Source organism: Dendropsophus ebraccatus, chromosome 15 (genome assembly GCF_027789765.1).
Source record: "Dendropsophus ebraccatus isolate aDenEbr1 chromosome 15, aDenEbr1.pat, whole genome shotgun sequence".
In the NCBI taxonomy this organism is placed as follows: Eukaryota; Metazoa; Chordata; class Amphibia; order Anura; family Hylidae; genus Dendropsophus; species Dendropsophus ebraccatus.
The window spans coordinates 21,345,065-21,359,343 of record NC_091468.1 but is presented as its reverse complement, the minus strand read 5'-3'; the positions used below and the strand labels follow the sequence as shown (position 1 = coordinate 21,359,343).

The 14,279-nt window shown below is 41.2% G+C and overlaps 1 protein-coding gene across 1 annotated transcript in view; it reads right to left on the bottom strand.

The window, feature by feature from the left end:
- LOC138774443 (calpain-8-like) overlaps window positions 1-14,279 on the bottom strand; it is a 34,771-nt gene that overhangs the window by 6,976 nt on the left and 13,516 nt on the right. Inside the window, exons 2-13 of the mRNA XM_069955317.1 lie at window positions 13,983-14,052; window positions 12,272-12,390; window positions 11,092-11,225; window positions 10,682-10,850; window positions 9,282-9,365; window positions 8,637-8,722; window positions 5,562-5,636; window positions 4,941-5,101; window positions 4,477-4,652; window positions 3,931-3,942; window positions 2,212-2,423; window positions 682-718 (exon numbers count right to left, since the gene is read on the bottom strand). Of these exons, the coding sequence (XP_069811418.1) occupies window positions 682-718; window positions 2,212-2,423; window positions 3,931-3,942; window positions 4,477-4,652; window positions 4,941-5,101; window positions 5,562-5,636; window positions 8,637-8,722; window positions 9,282-9,365; window positions 10,682-10,850; window positions 11,092-11,225; window positions 12,272-12,390; window positions 13,983-14,052 (1,335 nt within the window). The remainder of the gene's footprint in view (window positions 1-681; window positions 719-2,211; window positions 2,424-3,930; window positions 3,943-4,476; window positions 4,653-4,940; window positions 5,102-5,561; window positions 5,637-8,636; window positions 8,723-9,281; window positions 9,366-10,681; window positions 10,851-11,091; window positions 11,226-12,271; window positions 12,391-13,982; window positions 14,053-14,279) is intronic.

Below are 14,279 nucleotides of genomic sequence, written 5' to 3'. Positions count from 1 at the left end.
CATCCTTTTTTTTTTTTTTTCTACACTCTTCGCCCTGTGATAAAACTGACATGTTATCCTCAAGTCAGTACAATTACAACAATAGGCAATTTATATAACTTTTTTTTTTTTATTAAAACCTAAGTGTATTTTAAATTGCTCTATTCTGATCCTTATGACACTTATTTATTGGTCTATGGGGCTATTTAATTTCGTAATTTTTTGCAACATAATCCGCATTTTCTATTGGTATTTTGCTAGCATATATGCAAATTTTTGATTGCTTTAAAATTGAAATTTTCTGGATGAGACCAAAAATCAGCAATTTTGCACTTTGCTAATTTTTTTTTACGCTTATGTTGTTTCCCACAGAAGATCAGGAATGTGAACATTTAATAGGTTAGGTGATTCCATGTGTTCTGACAGCAGCGCACAGGTATTGCTTTCAACAGCTATACCACCAAACAGGCCCTTAAAGCCACAGTCAAGTATGGCAGCACACGTCAGTCTGTATAATTAACCCAAGTACTCTGTATGTTATCATATGGCACCATACTGTCCTATAGAAGCAATGTGAATATCTATCTGGTGGAAAGTCCATGTAACGTCACCATCAGACTCCCCATATTATATTCCTAGATTAAGATAATGGAGTGTGCCGCAATATGGAATATTAGTGTAACATATACATAATCCTCTCACCTCGTAGGGATCGGCTTTCACAATGTCCCCAACTTCTCTGGTAGAATTAAAAAAAAGAAAACAAAGAAATAAAATTGTATCCAGTGCTCAAGTGTACAGAACATAAAGGGGGCTTCCCACCATAATAAAGCTGACTGCCAGGGCCCTACTACCCCCCCCCCCCCCCCCAGTGCTAGTTAAAGGGGTTTTCAATGACTTTTTCATTGCATATCCTTTAGATCATCAACATGAGGTGAGGATCCAACAACCAGCATCTCCACTGATCAGCTGATTGCCAGTATTGTGCACAGTAAAAAGAGTTGGGAGCAGGCAGCGCCATACATTGTGTAGTGGCCATGCTGGGTTACTGCAACTGGAGCTGGACTGCAATAAACCAGCATGACCATTATATAACCTATCTGCCTGTATAGGCTGATACAATGGTGCTGGGTGTTGGACTACCACCAACTAGACATTGATGGTCCACCCTGAGGACCCCTTTAAAGAAACACTCCTACAAAAAGCTGTGTCCAATCTACATGGTGTACATTTCAGTGCAGTTCATTTAGTTCCCGTGCCATTACTAAATTGTTATCCACTCCATTCCCGTCCTGCCCTGTACCATGTGACCAATGCTCAGACTTTCTGAAATTTACAGCGAGTTATGTGTGCAATGTAAGTCACTTCCTCTGCTCATCTTGGTAAGAGTATTGCTGGGATTCTCATTTAAGGGAATAGAAAAATGTGAAATCCACTTCACACATAACTTGCTGTAAGGCTAATATTACACGGAACGATAATGGGCTGAATCGGCCCTATCCAGCTGTTCAGTGTAATAAACACAACAATCATCGGCTGATTATAGATATATGTTCGGACCTATAATTGTCGGGCACCGACCACTCGTCACTATGTGTAATAGCGGTGTGCTGACGGCGGCTGACAATTTGAAAACTGCATACATTACCTAACTATGATCCAGGGCTCCTCTTGTGGTCCACTTCTCCCCGGGTCCCGCGCGCTCCAGCTCCAGAGCGGCCTGTCTTAGCTGACAGGCTGCTCAGCCAATCACTAGCCAGGACCGCTGCGGCCAGTGATTGAGCGGAGAAGCGGACTGCAAGAGGAGCCCTGGACCATGGTTAGGTAATGTATGCAGTTTAAGTAAGGGCTGCAAGGACATTGGTAACGATGTCCATGCAGCCCTTGTTAAACGATTATCAGGCCGTGTAATAGGCCCAGTAAACGAGCGCCGATCTAGCAAATCGGCGCTCGTTTACAGTTCTTATCGGGCCCCCATCGGCCTGTGTAATAACACTCTTAGTTTCAGAGTCAGGCCGCCAGTCACATGGTACATGGCAGGGGATATAATGTTGGGGGAGTGCTCTTTGTGCTCTTTGTCCTCTTGCCTACACATCAATGCTCCTGGTCACCTGTTGTGCAGGGATCAGCCAGTCTAACCATGCATCTATATGGGAACATTGGAAGAAATAGTTGTCATACATATGGCCAGCAGGATTAGAAATCCAGGACATGCGCAGTCTCTATACGTACAGAGATTTGGCAGCTTTCTCTGAGAAGATTCGCAGGCAGAAGTCCCCGGGTTTTAGTGGCTCGAAGGTGGACGGTACAATCACATAGTCTCCGACTGGTAACTTTATTCGTTTGGACACTTCCCGCATATTAATGTAAGTGTCAGAGCGACCAGCCGCTGTAGTCTTCTGGAAAAACTCTCTGTTGAGATGGATGTCTGTCTGATTCTGCAACTATAAAGGGAAGACAAAAAAGTTTTCAGTCTGTATCTTAATAGCGGTTGTTTCCTAATCCGGAATTCCTAACCTCCTGCTTCTCTTCAGAGTCACATGATATCATTCAGACCTGACTTTCTGCTGAATTTTATTTCTTGCGCTTATGTTATCCAGTGTACAGCCATATGCAATGAGCTCCACCTAGTGGTGACAGCTGGAAGTCACAATTCTATAATTTTATATCTATGGCTGTGTGAAGTAGACCTTGAGTTCCATGACATAAACTAAAGCTATGACCAAAGTATGTAGCGAGTTCACTTTAAAGTTACCTTAGACGATATGGTCTAAATTAGTGCTACCTCCTAAAAGAAGAATAAAGGTCTCTGGACACTAAATTTTAAATAGTTGTCAGCAGAACACTCATTCAGCTATTCAGTTATTATATCTCTCCCGATCCTCTCATAAACATGTACACTCAGCTCGGCTAAGCATGCACACGGTCTAATGGAACACTGCAACTAGATACCTCTAGAGCTGGCTTATCTGCATACCTGAACATTCTCTCCCACAATTCGGGGAGAACTGGGAGGCTTCCATACGACTGGATTCTAATGTCTATGGCCATCTAATTCAGGATTAGAAAAGCATGGCTACTTTCTTCCAAAAACCTCTTTAAGGTGACTAGTAGTGGCCACATGAGGAAATCAAATGAAGAAGTTGACCATACAGCTTACTATTAGCTAAAGCTTTGGCTGTCGAGGCATAATGCGAGTTGAAGTTTTGCAACAGCTGGAGAGCCAAGGTTCCCTACCCCTGATATAAGGGGTTCTCTGTTCCAGATCCAAGCAAGCTCCATAGTGTGCTGTGGTGGGTTCCGATGCGGGCGCGCACCGATGCGCCCACATCAGAACTCTGCGGGGCTTAAGATCATCCGGCCAGTATGATCTTATACGTTGTGTGAACATAGCCTTGAGCAGATCACTGCGGGTCCCAGAAAGGAAACACTATGCAATTAACTTATTTTCAAGACATGCTTCTAATAAGGCTAGGTTCACACTGCGTTTTTGCTATCCGTTTTTTATTTTTGCAAAAAAACGGATGAAAAAAACGGGTGCATTTGTGTGCATCCGTTTTGATCCGTTTTTCCATTGACTTCCAAAACGGATCCGTTTTTTTTGACGGACACAAAAACGTATCTGACACTACTTTTGTGTCCGTTAAAAAACGGATTCGTTTTTATCCGTTTTTCTTACAATGGAAGTCAATGGAAAAACGGATCAAAACAGATGCACACAAATGCATCCGTTTTCTTTCATCTCCTTTTCATCCGTTTTTTGCAAAAAAAACGGATTGCAAAAACGCAGTGTGAACCTAGCCTAAGTCTGGATTTTTGAAGTGGACAAACAACATACAGAACCCCACATTGCTTATTCATTAAAATAAAGTAAAGCAGTAAAACATGTGTCACCAGTAAGTTATCAGAAATGAACCATCATTAAGACCAATGTAATGGAAATCACTGTACCTCTTTGGGAACCTGCAAAACATAAATGCATTTTTTTTAGAATATTTATATCATAGTTTTTGACGTTGTTTATACGTGTAGTGTAAAGTGGACCTGTCACCAGCAGTACAATAAGGCTTCTTACCTTGAGTCAGGACATATAACTCTTATATCAATCCATCGCTCCAGGGCTGAGATATAAGCTTTATATATTTTGTGCAAATTAGTAGATAAAGCTGTCACCCCTGGACTGCAGAGGCCCAGAACAGGTAAAATAGTGAGTGTTCACATGCAGGCATAGTGGTGTTAGGAGAAAAAGCTCTGAATGTTGTCTATACAGTATTTCTAATGCCTATATCTCAGCGCTGGAGTGAAGGATTGATAGAAGAGTGACACTTCCCCAAATAGCCTCATAAAATCCATGCCAAGAATTCATAAAAAACCGATAACAATGCTGCTCCCTTATGTCCTGTTTAGTTAAATACAAGGAGCAGTCTACAACCCATCAGAAGAGATCTCAGCAGCCATAAGTGTTCCCATTCTTAGATATTTCATACATATATTTACCCGGTATAAGGCATAGCCAATACTCAGCAAGTCCTCGCCTAATTTTTTCTGTCTTCTCCGATTCTTTTGCATCAGGCCCACAATGACTGTACAAGAAGGATCACGTGAGGATCCACTATGGTCATGATCTGGTTCTTCCAGCTTGACCCGGAACTGGGGGTTTGTCCAATATGTCCCTGTATATAGAGAAAGAGTGAAGATTTATTCTTGTCATTTAATTCAGATAAATAAACTATTATTCCATTTAAATAAAAAAATATGTTTGACATGTAAATGGTATAATCCATCAATATCCAGTTTATTTACTAAATAATCTACATAACCATATACATCACGTTACTGATCCTGAATTACTTCCTATATTATACTCCAGAGCTGCACTCACTATTCTGCTGGTGGAGTCACTGTGTACATACATTACTTATCCTTATCCCCCTGACCATATCATATATTGTATCTGTTACCTGGATAATTCTGACATCCTCCAGCTGTAGAGCCGCGGACCCAGCTGCCACTGAATAGCGTTACATTCCACTTATGCTGATCATTACTTGTCAGGGTGTCAGGTGACAAGTTACAGATCTCGAGTCGAGAATATTCCCGTAGCCAATCGGTATAGGCCATCCTGCAACCATAATAATACAGTCACTCTCAGACATACAGGATATCCCATCCAGCAAGCAGGATCCTTAATGTGTCATCTCTGCTTGCTGTCAGTGAGTGGAACAAGTCTTGTATCCATCCTTTGGTTATAAACTTGTGTGGCACTTATACATCTCACAGATAGAGGGTCTGCAGCTAGTGTATCCAGTGTAGACAATCCTCTGTGAGCTCAGGATATTTGGTGCACACATCTCTTTATTCTGTCCTGATTGCTGCTACAACGTGTCTATATAAGTAAAATGGATCATCCCAGTGTACAGGATTGTAAGCACACAGAGCATTGCGTAGACTGGACGCAGATACTGAAATGCCATAATACTGTTCTGAGTCTATATCGTATGTGCTCCTACTTGGCCTCCAGTGCCCATAGGCCTGCACATTGTATTACCACTACAGGTCACAGTCCATATCAATGTTCTCACCAGAATTCTCCATCTTCAGCCTTGTTACCCAGAGTCTCCCTTACTTTAGAATCAATAGAATTCCACTCTGGGGCACTAGAATAAAGCAGAAAGAATTAGATACCCGTCACATTGTCATATGTCATCATATTAAAGCCTAAGGCTATGTTCACACAACATATAAACAACTGCAGTTATTTGGCACTCAACACAATGGCCGTTGTTTTGAGTATCAAACAATGGTCGTTGTTTTAAATGGAAATTCCATTGAAGTCATAGACAATGGCCGTAAATAATTGACATGACCATTATTGTCAGCATACCATTATATATACAGCCCAGCATACCATTTTATATACAGCCCAGCATACCATTATATATACAGCCCAGCATAGCATTATATATACAGCCCAGCATACCATTTTATATACAGCCCAGCATACCATTATATATACAGCCCAGCATAGCATTATATATACAGCCCAAGATACCATTTTATATACAGCCCAGCATACCATTATATATACAGCCCAGCATACCATTTTATATACAGCCCAGCATACCATTATATATACAGCCCAAGATACCATTATATATACAGCCCAGCATACCATTATATATACAGCCCAGCATACCATTTTATATACAGCCCAGCATACCATTATATATACAGCCCAGAATACCATTATATATACAGCCCAGCATACCATTTTATATATGGCCCAGCACACCATTATATATACAGCCCAGGATACCATTGTATATACAGCCCAGCATACCATTATATATATATATATATATATATATATATATATATACAGCCCAGCATACCAACATATATATATATATACAGCCCAGCATACGATTAGGTTTCCCTACCACTTGGTGGCACTGGTGATTAATTTTAAGGCTGTCAGAGATAACTGTCCCTAAATCCCTCTCTTCTGAAGTCTTTGCCAACACAGACCTTCCAATATGATACTTGGAAAGAGGACTCCTCCTCCCCAAGTGCATCATTTTACATTTAAAACATTAAACTGCAGTCTCTATTATTTTGAACACCTATTAAACATCTAAATCATTTTCCATATTATTGACACCTCCGGGAATATCAACCATATTGCCAGTGCCATATTTAAAGCTTGTGCTGCCACCAACACTATGGCAGGAGTATTTACATGAAAAATATTTGTATATTACTGTGTCCCTCAGCACTGCTGTCCTAGGCACAGGCCCATGAGTGCCTAATGGCGAATACAGCCTTGCCTATTGCACACTTTTGTGTCATCAGCAAACCTTAACCTACCAAACCTTCTCCTATATCACTATCCTAACCTACCAAACCTTCTCTTATATCACTATCCTTACCTACCAAACCTTCTCCTATGTCACTATCCTTACCTACCAAACCTTCTCCTATATCACTATCCTTACCTACCAAACCTTCTCCTATATCACTATCCTTACCTACCAAACCTTCTCTTATATCACTATCCTTACCTACCAAACCTCCTATGTCACTATCCTTACCTGCCAACCCTTCTCCTATGTCACTAACCTTACCTACCAAACCTTCTCTTATATCACTATCCTTACCTACCAAACCTCCTATGTCACTAACCTTACTTACCAAACCTTCTCCTATATCACTAACCTTACCTACCAAACCTTCTCCTATATCACTAACCTTACCTACCAACCCTTCTCCTATGTCACTAACCTTACCTACCAAACCTTCTCCTATGTCACTTTCTTTACCTACCAACCCTTCTCCTATATCACTATGCTTACCTACCAAACCTTCACCTATATCACTATCCTTACCTACCAACCCTTCTCCTATGTCACTATCCTTACCTACCAACCCTTCTCCTATATCACTAACCTTACCTACCAAACCTTCTCCTATGTCACTACCCCTACCTACCAACCCTTCTCCTATGTCACTATCCTTACCTACCAACCCTTCTCCTATGTCACTATCCTTACCTACCAAACCTTCTCCTATATCACTAACCTTACCTACCAAACCTTCTCCTATGTCACTGACCTTACCTACCAAACCTTCTCATATGTCACTGTCCTTACCTACCAAACCTTCTCCTATGTCACTTTTCTTACCTACCAACCCTTCTCCTATGTCACTATCCTTACCTACCAAACCTTCTCCTATGTCACTTTTCTTACCTACCAACCCTTCTCCTATGTCACTAACCTTACCTACCAAACCTTCTTTTATATCACTAACCTTACCTACCAAACCTTCTCCTATATCACTAACCTTACCTACCAACCCTTCTCCTATGTCACAGACCTTACCTACCAAACCTTCTCCTATATCACTAACCTTACCTACCAACCCTTCTCCTATGTCACTAACCTTACCTACCAAACCTTCTCCTATGTCACTTTCCTTACCTACCAACCCTTCTCCTATATCACTAACCTTACCTACCAAACCTTCTCCTATATCACTAACCTTACCTACCAAACCTTCTCCTATGTCACTATCCTTACCTACCAAACCTTCTCCTATGTCACTACCCCTACCTACCAAACCTTCTCCTATGTCACTATCCTTACCTACAAAACCTTCTCCTATATCACTATCCTTATATACCAAATCTTTTCCTAGGTCACTTACACACATAATAAAAAGAACAGGACCCAGAACAAACCTGTTACCATTACCAACAACCTTCTGATATCTATCCTTCAGCCAACCACAAACCTACTGAACTATCCAGGGATTAAGTCCAATTCTCACTAACTTCTCTATCAGTTCTTTATAGGGAACTGTATCCGAAGCTTTACTGACGTCCAGAGAGGCAATATCCTCCCCACAAGATGAGGGGCTTCAGAAGTATGTAATATACACCTATACGATTGACTGAATCAAGTGGGGAGATGAGAGATACAGCTGAGCAGGCACCCAGCTGACAGTATGTAATATATGTGACTTTTCTTTTTTTTTTTAAACAGTATCTATGATGTGTTGTACCTATACTGCACCACCAGATGGCAGTGTTACCATACATTATTTTCCTATAGTAAGCGCTGATAATGAGCTATAAACTACATATGAATTGTATTTACTTATCACTCCAGGGTCCAGTCCATTCCACTTCTCCCCAGGGGTTCCTCACTCTGATCAGCTGCACTGTCTGTCCTCGGTACATTACCTAAAGAGGTGTATGCATTACAATCAGGTGCTATAGGATACATCAGAATGCCTCCATGATATCACTATGTAATATGGTCCTTTAGGGACACCATGTGCTAAAGCCTGTGCTGGGCCTGTTCATGGAAGAACCACAAAACAGCTGTCTACATATGGGTCGTCTTCATGAAGGACAGTGGTGTTAAACCTGCTGTTGCAAAAGTACAACGTCCCCCATGCTTGGATAGCCAAAGCTTTATGTGTCCAGGCATGAGAGGGATTGTAGTTTTGCTTAGCTATATCTTACCTATAGGTGGCATAAGAGAGCCAAACTTTTTTCCTTTGGGAGGAGAGCTAATTTGCACACTCAGGGAGCTTCGTATGATCTATAAGATTTCCAATGTCAGCTTATTGGTCTCCCCAAGCAGAAGCATTAACCTCTCAGATCTTAATAGAATAGAACCTTTAAGGGTATTCCGATGTGGATAGGAGAGAACCAACTAACCCTTCACAATCAGCTATAAAACAAAAAAAATCAACAAACAAAAAAGATTATGGAGTATGGTCCACGGTTACTATACCTCTTCTGCTCCAGTCACTGAATAAGCATGTCCTTTCACCAGTTTCCGGCTTGTAATGCTTTCACTATCATAGGCACTTGTAATCTATTGAAAATAACATTGGAAAATTTCAAGAAAAAACAGTTGAAAAAATTAATTAAAATGTTTCCACTATGGCAGGCTGTACTAACAAATCTGTCACAGAGTCTACTGTCATGCCAACTACAATTGCTATTGCTATATGACAGCTATACATTTCAATGGCCAGCATGGGATGGATCTGATTAGGGTCATGGCTTGGGAAGAAGTCAAAGGAGTTATTCAGAATAAAAACACTTAGCTGCTCTCTTCCAGAAACAGCGCCACTCATGTTCTCAGTTTGCATGTGGAATTGAAGCTCAATTAGGATGGGTTCACACTGAGGAATTCTCGAGAATTGTCAGGCGGATTCCGCGGCAAAATGCGCACGGAATCTGCACGGAATCCCGCCCGTAAAAAGAATGAACATTGTGAATGTACATTGGCTTTAATGGGCTTTCCGCTTATTTGTTCACACAGCGGAATTTCCGCGCTGAAAATTCCGCCGCGGATCCGTTTTCCGCCTGAAGAATTGACATGTCAATTCTTTGGGCGGATTCCGCTAGAGGAATCATATAGAAGTCAATGGGGCTTTAATTCTGCTTGAATTCTGCTCAAATTCTGCTCAAATTCTGCTCAAATTCCGCTCATATTCTGCTCCTATTTTGCTCCTATTCTGCCAGAGCTGAATAGGGGTATGTGCACACTGAGGAAAAGGTGAGGAATTAGGTGAGGAATTGAAGAGGAATTTCAGCTTGAAATTCCTCCCGTAAAATATGTACAAAGCAAAGTCCCAATGTGTTCAATGGGTTTTCTGCTCTGTTGTTCACACTGCAGAATTTCGGAGCAGAATTTTCTGCTGTAGATCTGCTAGATGAATCCTATAGAAGTCAATTGAAGGCTTAAATTCTGCTTGAAAACTTTCTGCTTCAATTCCTCGAGAATTCCTCAGTGTGCATATACCCTCAGGGTACGTTCACACTGACCGGAACCGCAGCTGATTTTCCGCTGCGGATCCGCAGCGGATCTGCAGCAGATCTGCAGCAGATTTCATTTAAATAACTGAACACAGCATCAAATCTGCTACGGATCCTGCAGGTGTGAACGCACCCTCACACTGAAGTAAATGGAGATATAATACCAGTTATGACCTGAGGACAGGGGTGGTGCTGTTTAACCTAGTAAAAGGGCAAAGCACTGACTTACTGAGGTACTAAGCCTAAACAAGCTCTACCTCTATATACTTGTAAATATGTTGAAAACCATAAATAATAATAATAATAATAATAATAATAGATATAGATATCATTATTATTAATAAACAATCTGTAATTTCTTTTTACATCAATTGAGCATCCGAGCAATGATTCCGCTTTCAGAGCTTTCCTTATAATCTGGAAGAGATCGGCCGGCGCCTTCTTCAGTTCATATTGCTCAGAGATTCCTCCAGTGAAATCTTCAAATCCCTCAATCGTACTTCCTCCCGACAGAGCTTCATATGATCCATTCAACCTGACGGCACAAGATGTGGATGGCACCAGTGACATCATATTCTTTAGTCATAATCCTGTCCTTATTCTGTGATTTATTTATAGGGTGCAGTACCTTAAATTCACCACTAGGTGAATCCATGAGTTAAATAATGAATTCTGTAGCCACCTATGACCACCTGTAGCCATCACTGTTATCCAATGATAAAAATCAAGAGAGTTTGTCTACTGGTGGTAGATGGTGGCATGATCATGGCACTTACTTGGCATAGGCTTTCTCCAGCAGAGCACTCCAGAATTCATCACCCTCTGCTGAATGGACAAACACCAGCTCTCCATTTTTTGTGGGCAGCCGATCATCCACAACCACATCTACCCACTCACCGAACTGCCAGAACTGGAATTAGGAAGGACATTATGTAACTGTACCTTTTTTTTTTTTTATAATTTCTTATGTTGCTATCACACCCACAGCTGTATTTAGAATTCTGCTACTTTCAGTTGAGATCTGGCTGCTGCCCCCTGCTGGTTCAGGATCTATATAACACAAGATCAGCTTGCAGCATTGAAAATTACCACATATTCAAAAGAGAGATAAATAGAGATAGATCAAAGCTTGGATAAGTTATTAAAATGCATCATTGCCCTGGCCACGCCTCTGTGACTCTTCAGAGTAGCAATAACACATTTTTTTTAGGTGACTGCAGCCTTGGACAACTACAGTCTTACTTATCTTTTCTAGCTGACAGTCTCCCTTTAAGCTATTTATTTCTCTTTGGAATTTACACATTTACACATGCATAAAAAAAAAAGAAAAACAATGTAGGTCTATAAGAAAAACACTACAAAATTCCTAAAAAAATAAAAATAAAAAATGGCATATCTATATAAAAAAGGTAAAATAAATAAAGGCATAAAAGGTTTAGATTGAGTTTTATATGTATACATTTTATAGACATATAATTTACAGGAAATAATCTGGATGACGACAACAGCCGAATACATAGAGCTAAGAATCTTGTGGTTATGGCTAGCAGAGTTGTAAATACACCACTGAATATAAGAACAATAAGGGTATGTGCACACTACGGAATCCCGATGGAACATCCGCCACGGATTCTGTAGCTCGCACCCACTCGCGGACTCTGCTGCTCCCATAGACTCCATTCTATGGTTTGCCCGATTCCACTGTTTGTCTGAAAAATGAGCGGGTTCATTCTTTGGGCAGATGGCGGAATCTGGCAAACCATAGAATAGAGTCTATGAGAGCAGCGGAGATGCGTGTGGCCTCCAGAGTCTGCGAGCGGCGGTGAGCTGTGGAATCCGCGACGGGTGTCCCGTCGGGATTCAGTAGTGTGCACATACCCTACAGGAGTAGAAAGCTTCAAGTGTTGGTGTCACACAAGCTGCACTATTACCAGGAACTGAACATCACCCTGTTACCTGGAAGTGGAAGATACCAGCGTAATCCTTCTCAAAGCTCTGGTTGTCTGGAACAACTTGAGCCAAGATGTCTGGGTCCAATGTGAGAGATGCAATGGCAGCCAGGAGCCAGCAGTCCCCTATATAAAATAGAGATTGTGTTAGCTGTATTATGACTTGCAGTCACATGCACAATGCCAGGCAGGTGCAGAAAGCCGCTAACACTTTGGGGGGAAATTCCACTTTTTTTTATTTTTATACTATGTCCATATATGCTGAAACTTAGAATGGCCTCAGGTTACAATATTTTCAACATACTGTACAATGCTTCTTTCTAGACCAGACTCAAAATACAATGTCCTGTACTGCTGTGTGTGTCTAGTGTCTCCTCTCTACAGTATAGTGCAATACTACATGTCCTGTACTGCTGTGTGTGTCTAGTATCTTCTCTCTACAGTACAGTGTGATACTACATGTCCTGTACTGCTGTGTGTGTCTAGTATCTTCTCTCTACAGTACAGTGTGATACTACATGTCCTGTACTGCTGTGTGTGTCTAGTATCTTCTCTCTACAGTATAGTGTGATACTACATGTCCTGTACTGCTGTGTGTGTCTAGTGTCTCCTCTCTACAGTATAGTGCGATACTACATGTCCTGTACTGCTGTGTGTTTGGTATCTCCTCTCTACAGTATAGTGCAATACTACATGTCCTGTACTGCTGTGTGTGTCTAGTATCTTCTCTCTACAGTATAGTGTGATACTACATGTCCTGTACTGCTATGTGTGTCTAGTATCTCCTCTCTACAGTATAGTGTGATACTACATGTCCTGTACTGCTGTGCTTATCTAGTATCTTTTCTGTACAGTATAGTGTGATACTACATGTCCTCTACTGCTGTGTGTGTCTAGTGTCTCCTCTCTACAGTATAGTGCAATACTACATGTCCTGTACTGCTGTGTGTGTCTAGTATCTTCTCTCTACAGTACAGTGTGATACTACATGTCCTGTACTGCTGTGTGTGATACTACATGTCCTGTACTGCTGTGTGTGTCTAGTATCTCCTCTCTACAGTACAGTGTGATACTACATGTCCTGTACTGCTGTGTGTGTCTAGTATCTCCTCTCTACAGTATAGTGTGATACTACATGTCCTGTACTGCTGAGTGTCTAGTATCTCCTCTCTACTGTACAGTGTGATACTACATGTCCTGTACTGCTGTGTGTATCTAGTATCTCCTGTCTACAGTACAGTGTGATGCTACATGTCCTGTACTGCTGTGTGTGTGTCTAGTATCTTCTCTTTACGGTACAGTGTAATACTACATGTCCTGTACTGCTGTGTGTGTCTGGTATCTCCTCTCTACAGTACAGTGTAATACTACATGTCCTGTACTGCTGTGTGTGTCTGGTATCTCCTCTCTACAGTGCAGTGTGATACTACATGTCCTGTACTGCTGTGTGTGTCTAGTATCTCCTCTCTACAGTACAGTGTGATACTACATGTCCTGTACTGCTGTGTGTGTCTAGTATCTCCTGCCTACAGTGATCAAAAAGAGGGAGTATTACTTACTGGTGCCGAATGTTTTGGGGATAAATAAGCAGCAGAAGACAAATACAATATATTAATGTTCAGGAGCTGCCATGGGATTAGAACATATAGAAGAGATACTAAGACATCAGAATGTATGAAATATATCTACTTTATATAACACATTATGATCTTACTTACCGAGAGCTCCCTGGCGGATATCACCACGTGTGGCTCCATCTATAATAAAGTGGGGTTGCTTACATATTTCCTATAAATTATAAAGTAAATGATCTGTTAGTATAAGGATGTAATAATCACTGTATATTATAAACAGGAAGCCCCTTGCATCAGCAGGATCAGGGGGTCAGTAGCTAATAGCCATGGTAACCGCTTCCTTACTTCAAACACCATCTTCATCAGCCCAACTTCCTGTCTGTGGACATCCTGTGATAGACTTTCTGTTCCTGTTGTATACTCTAGCAGGGAATTTAGCCA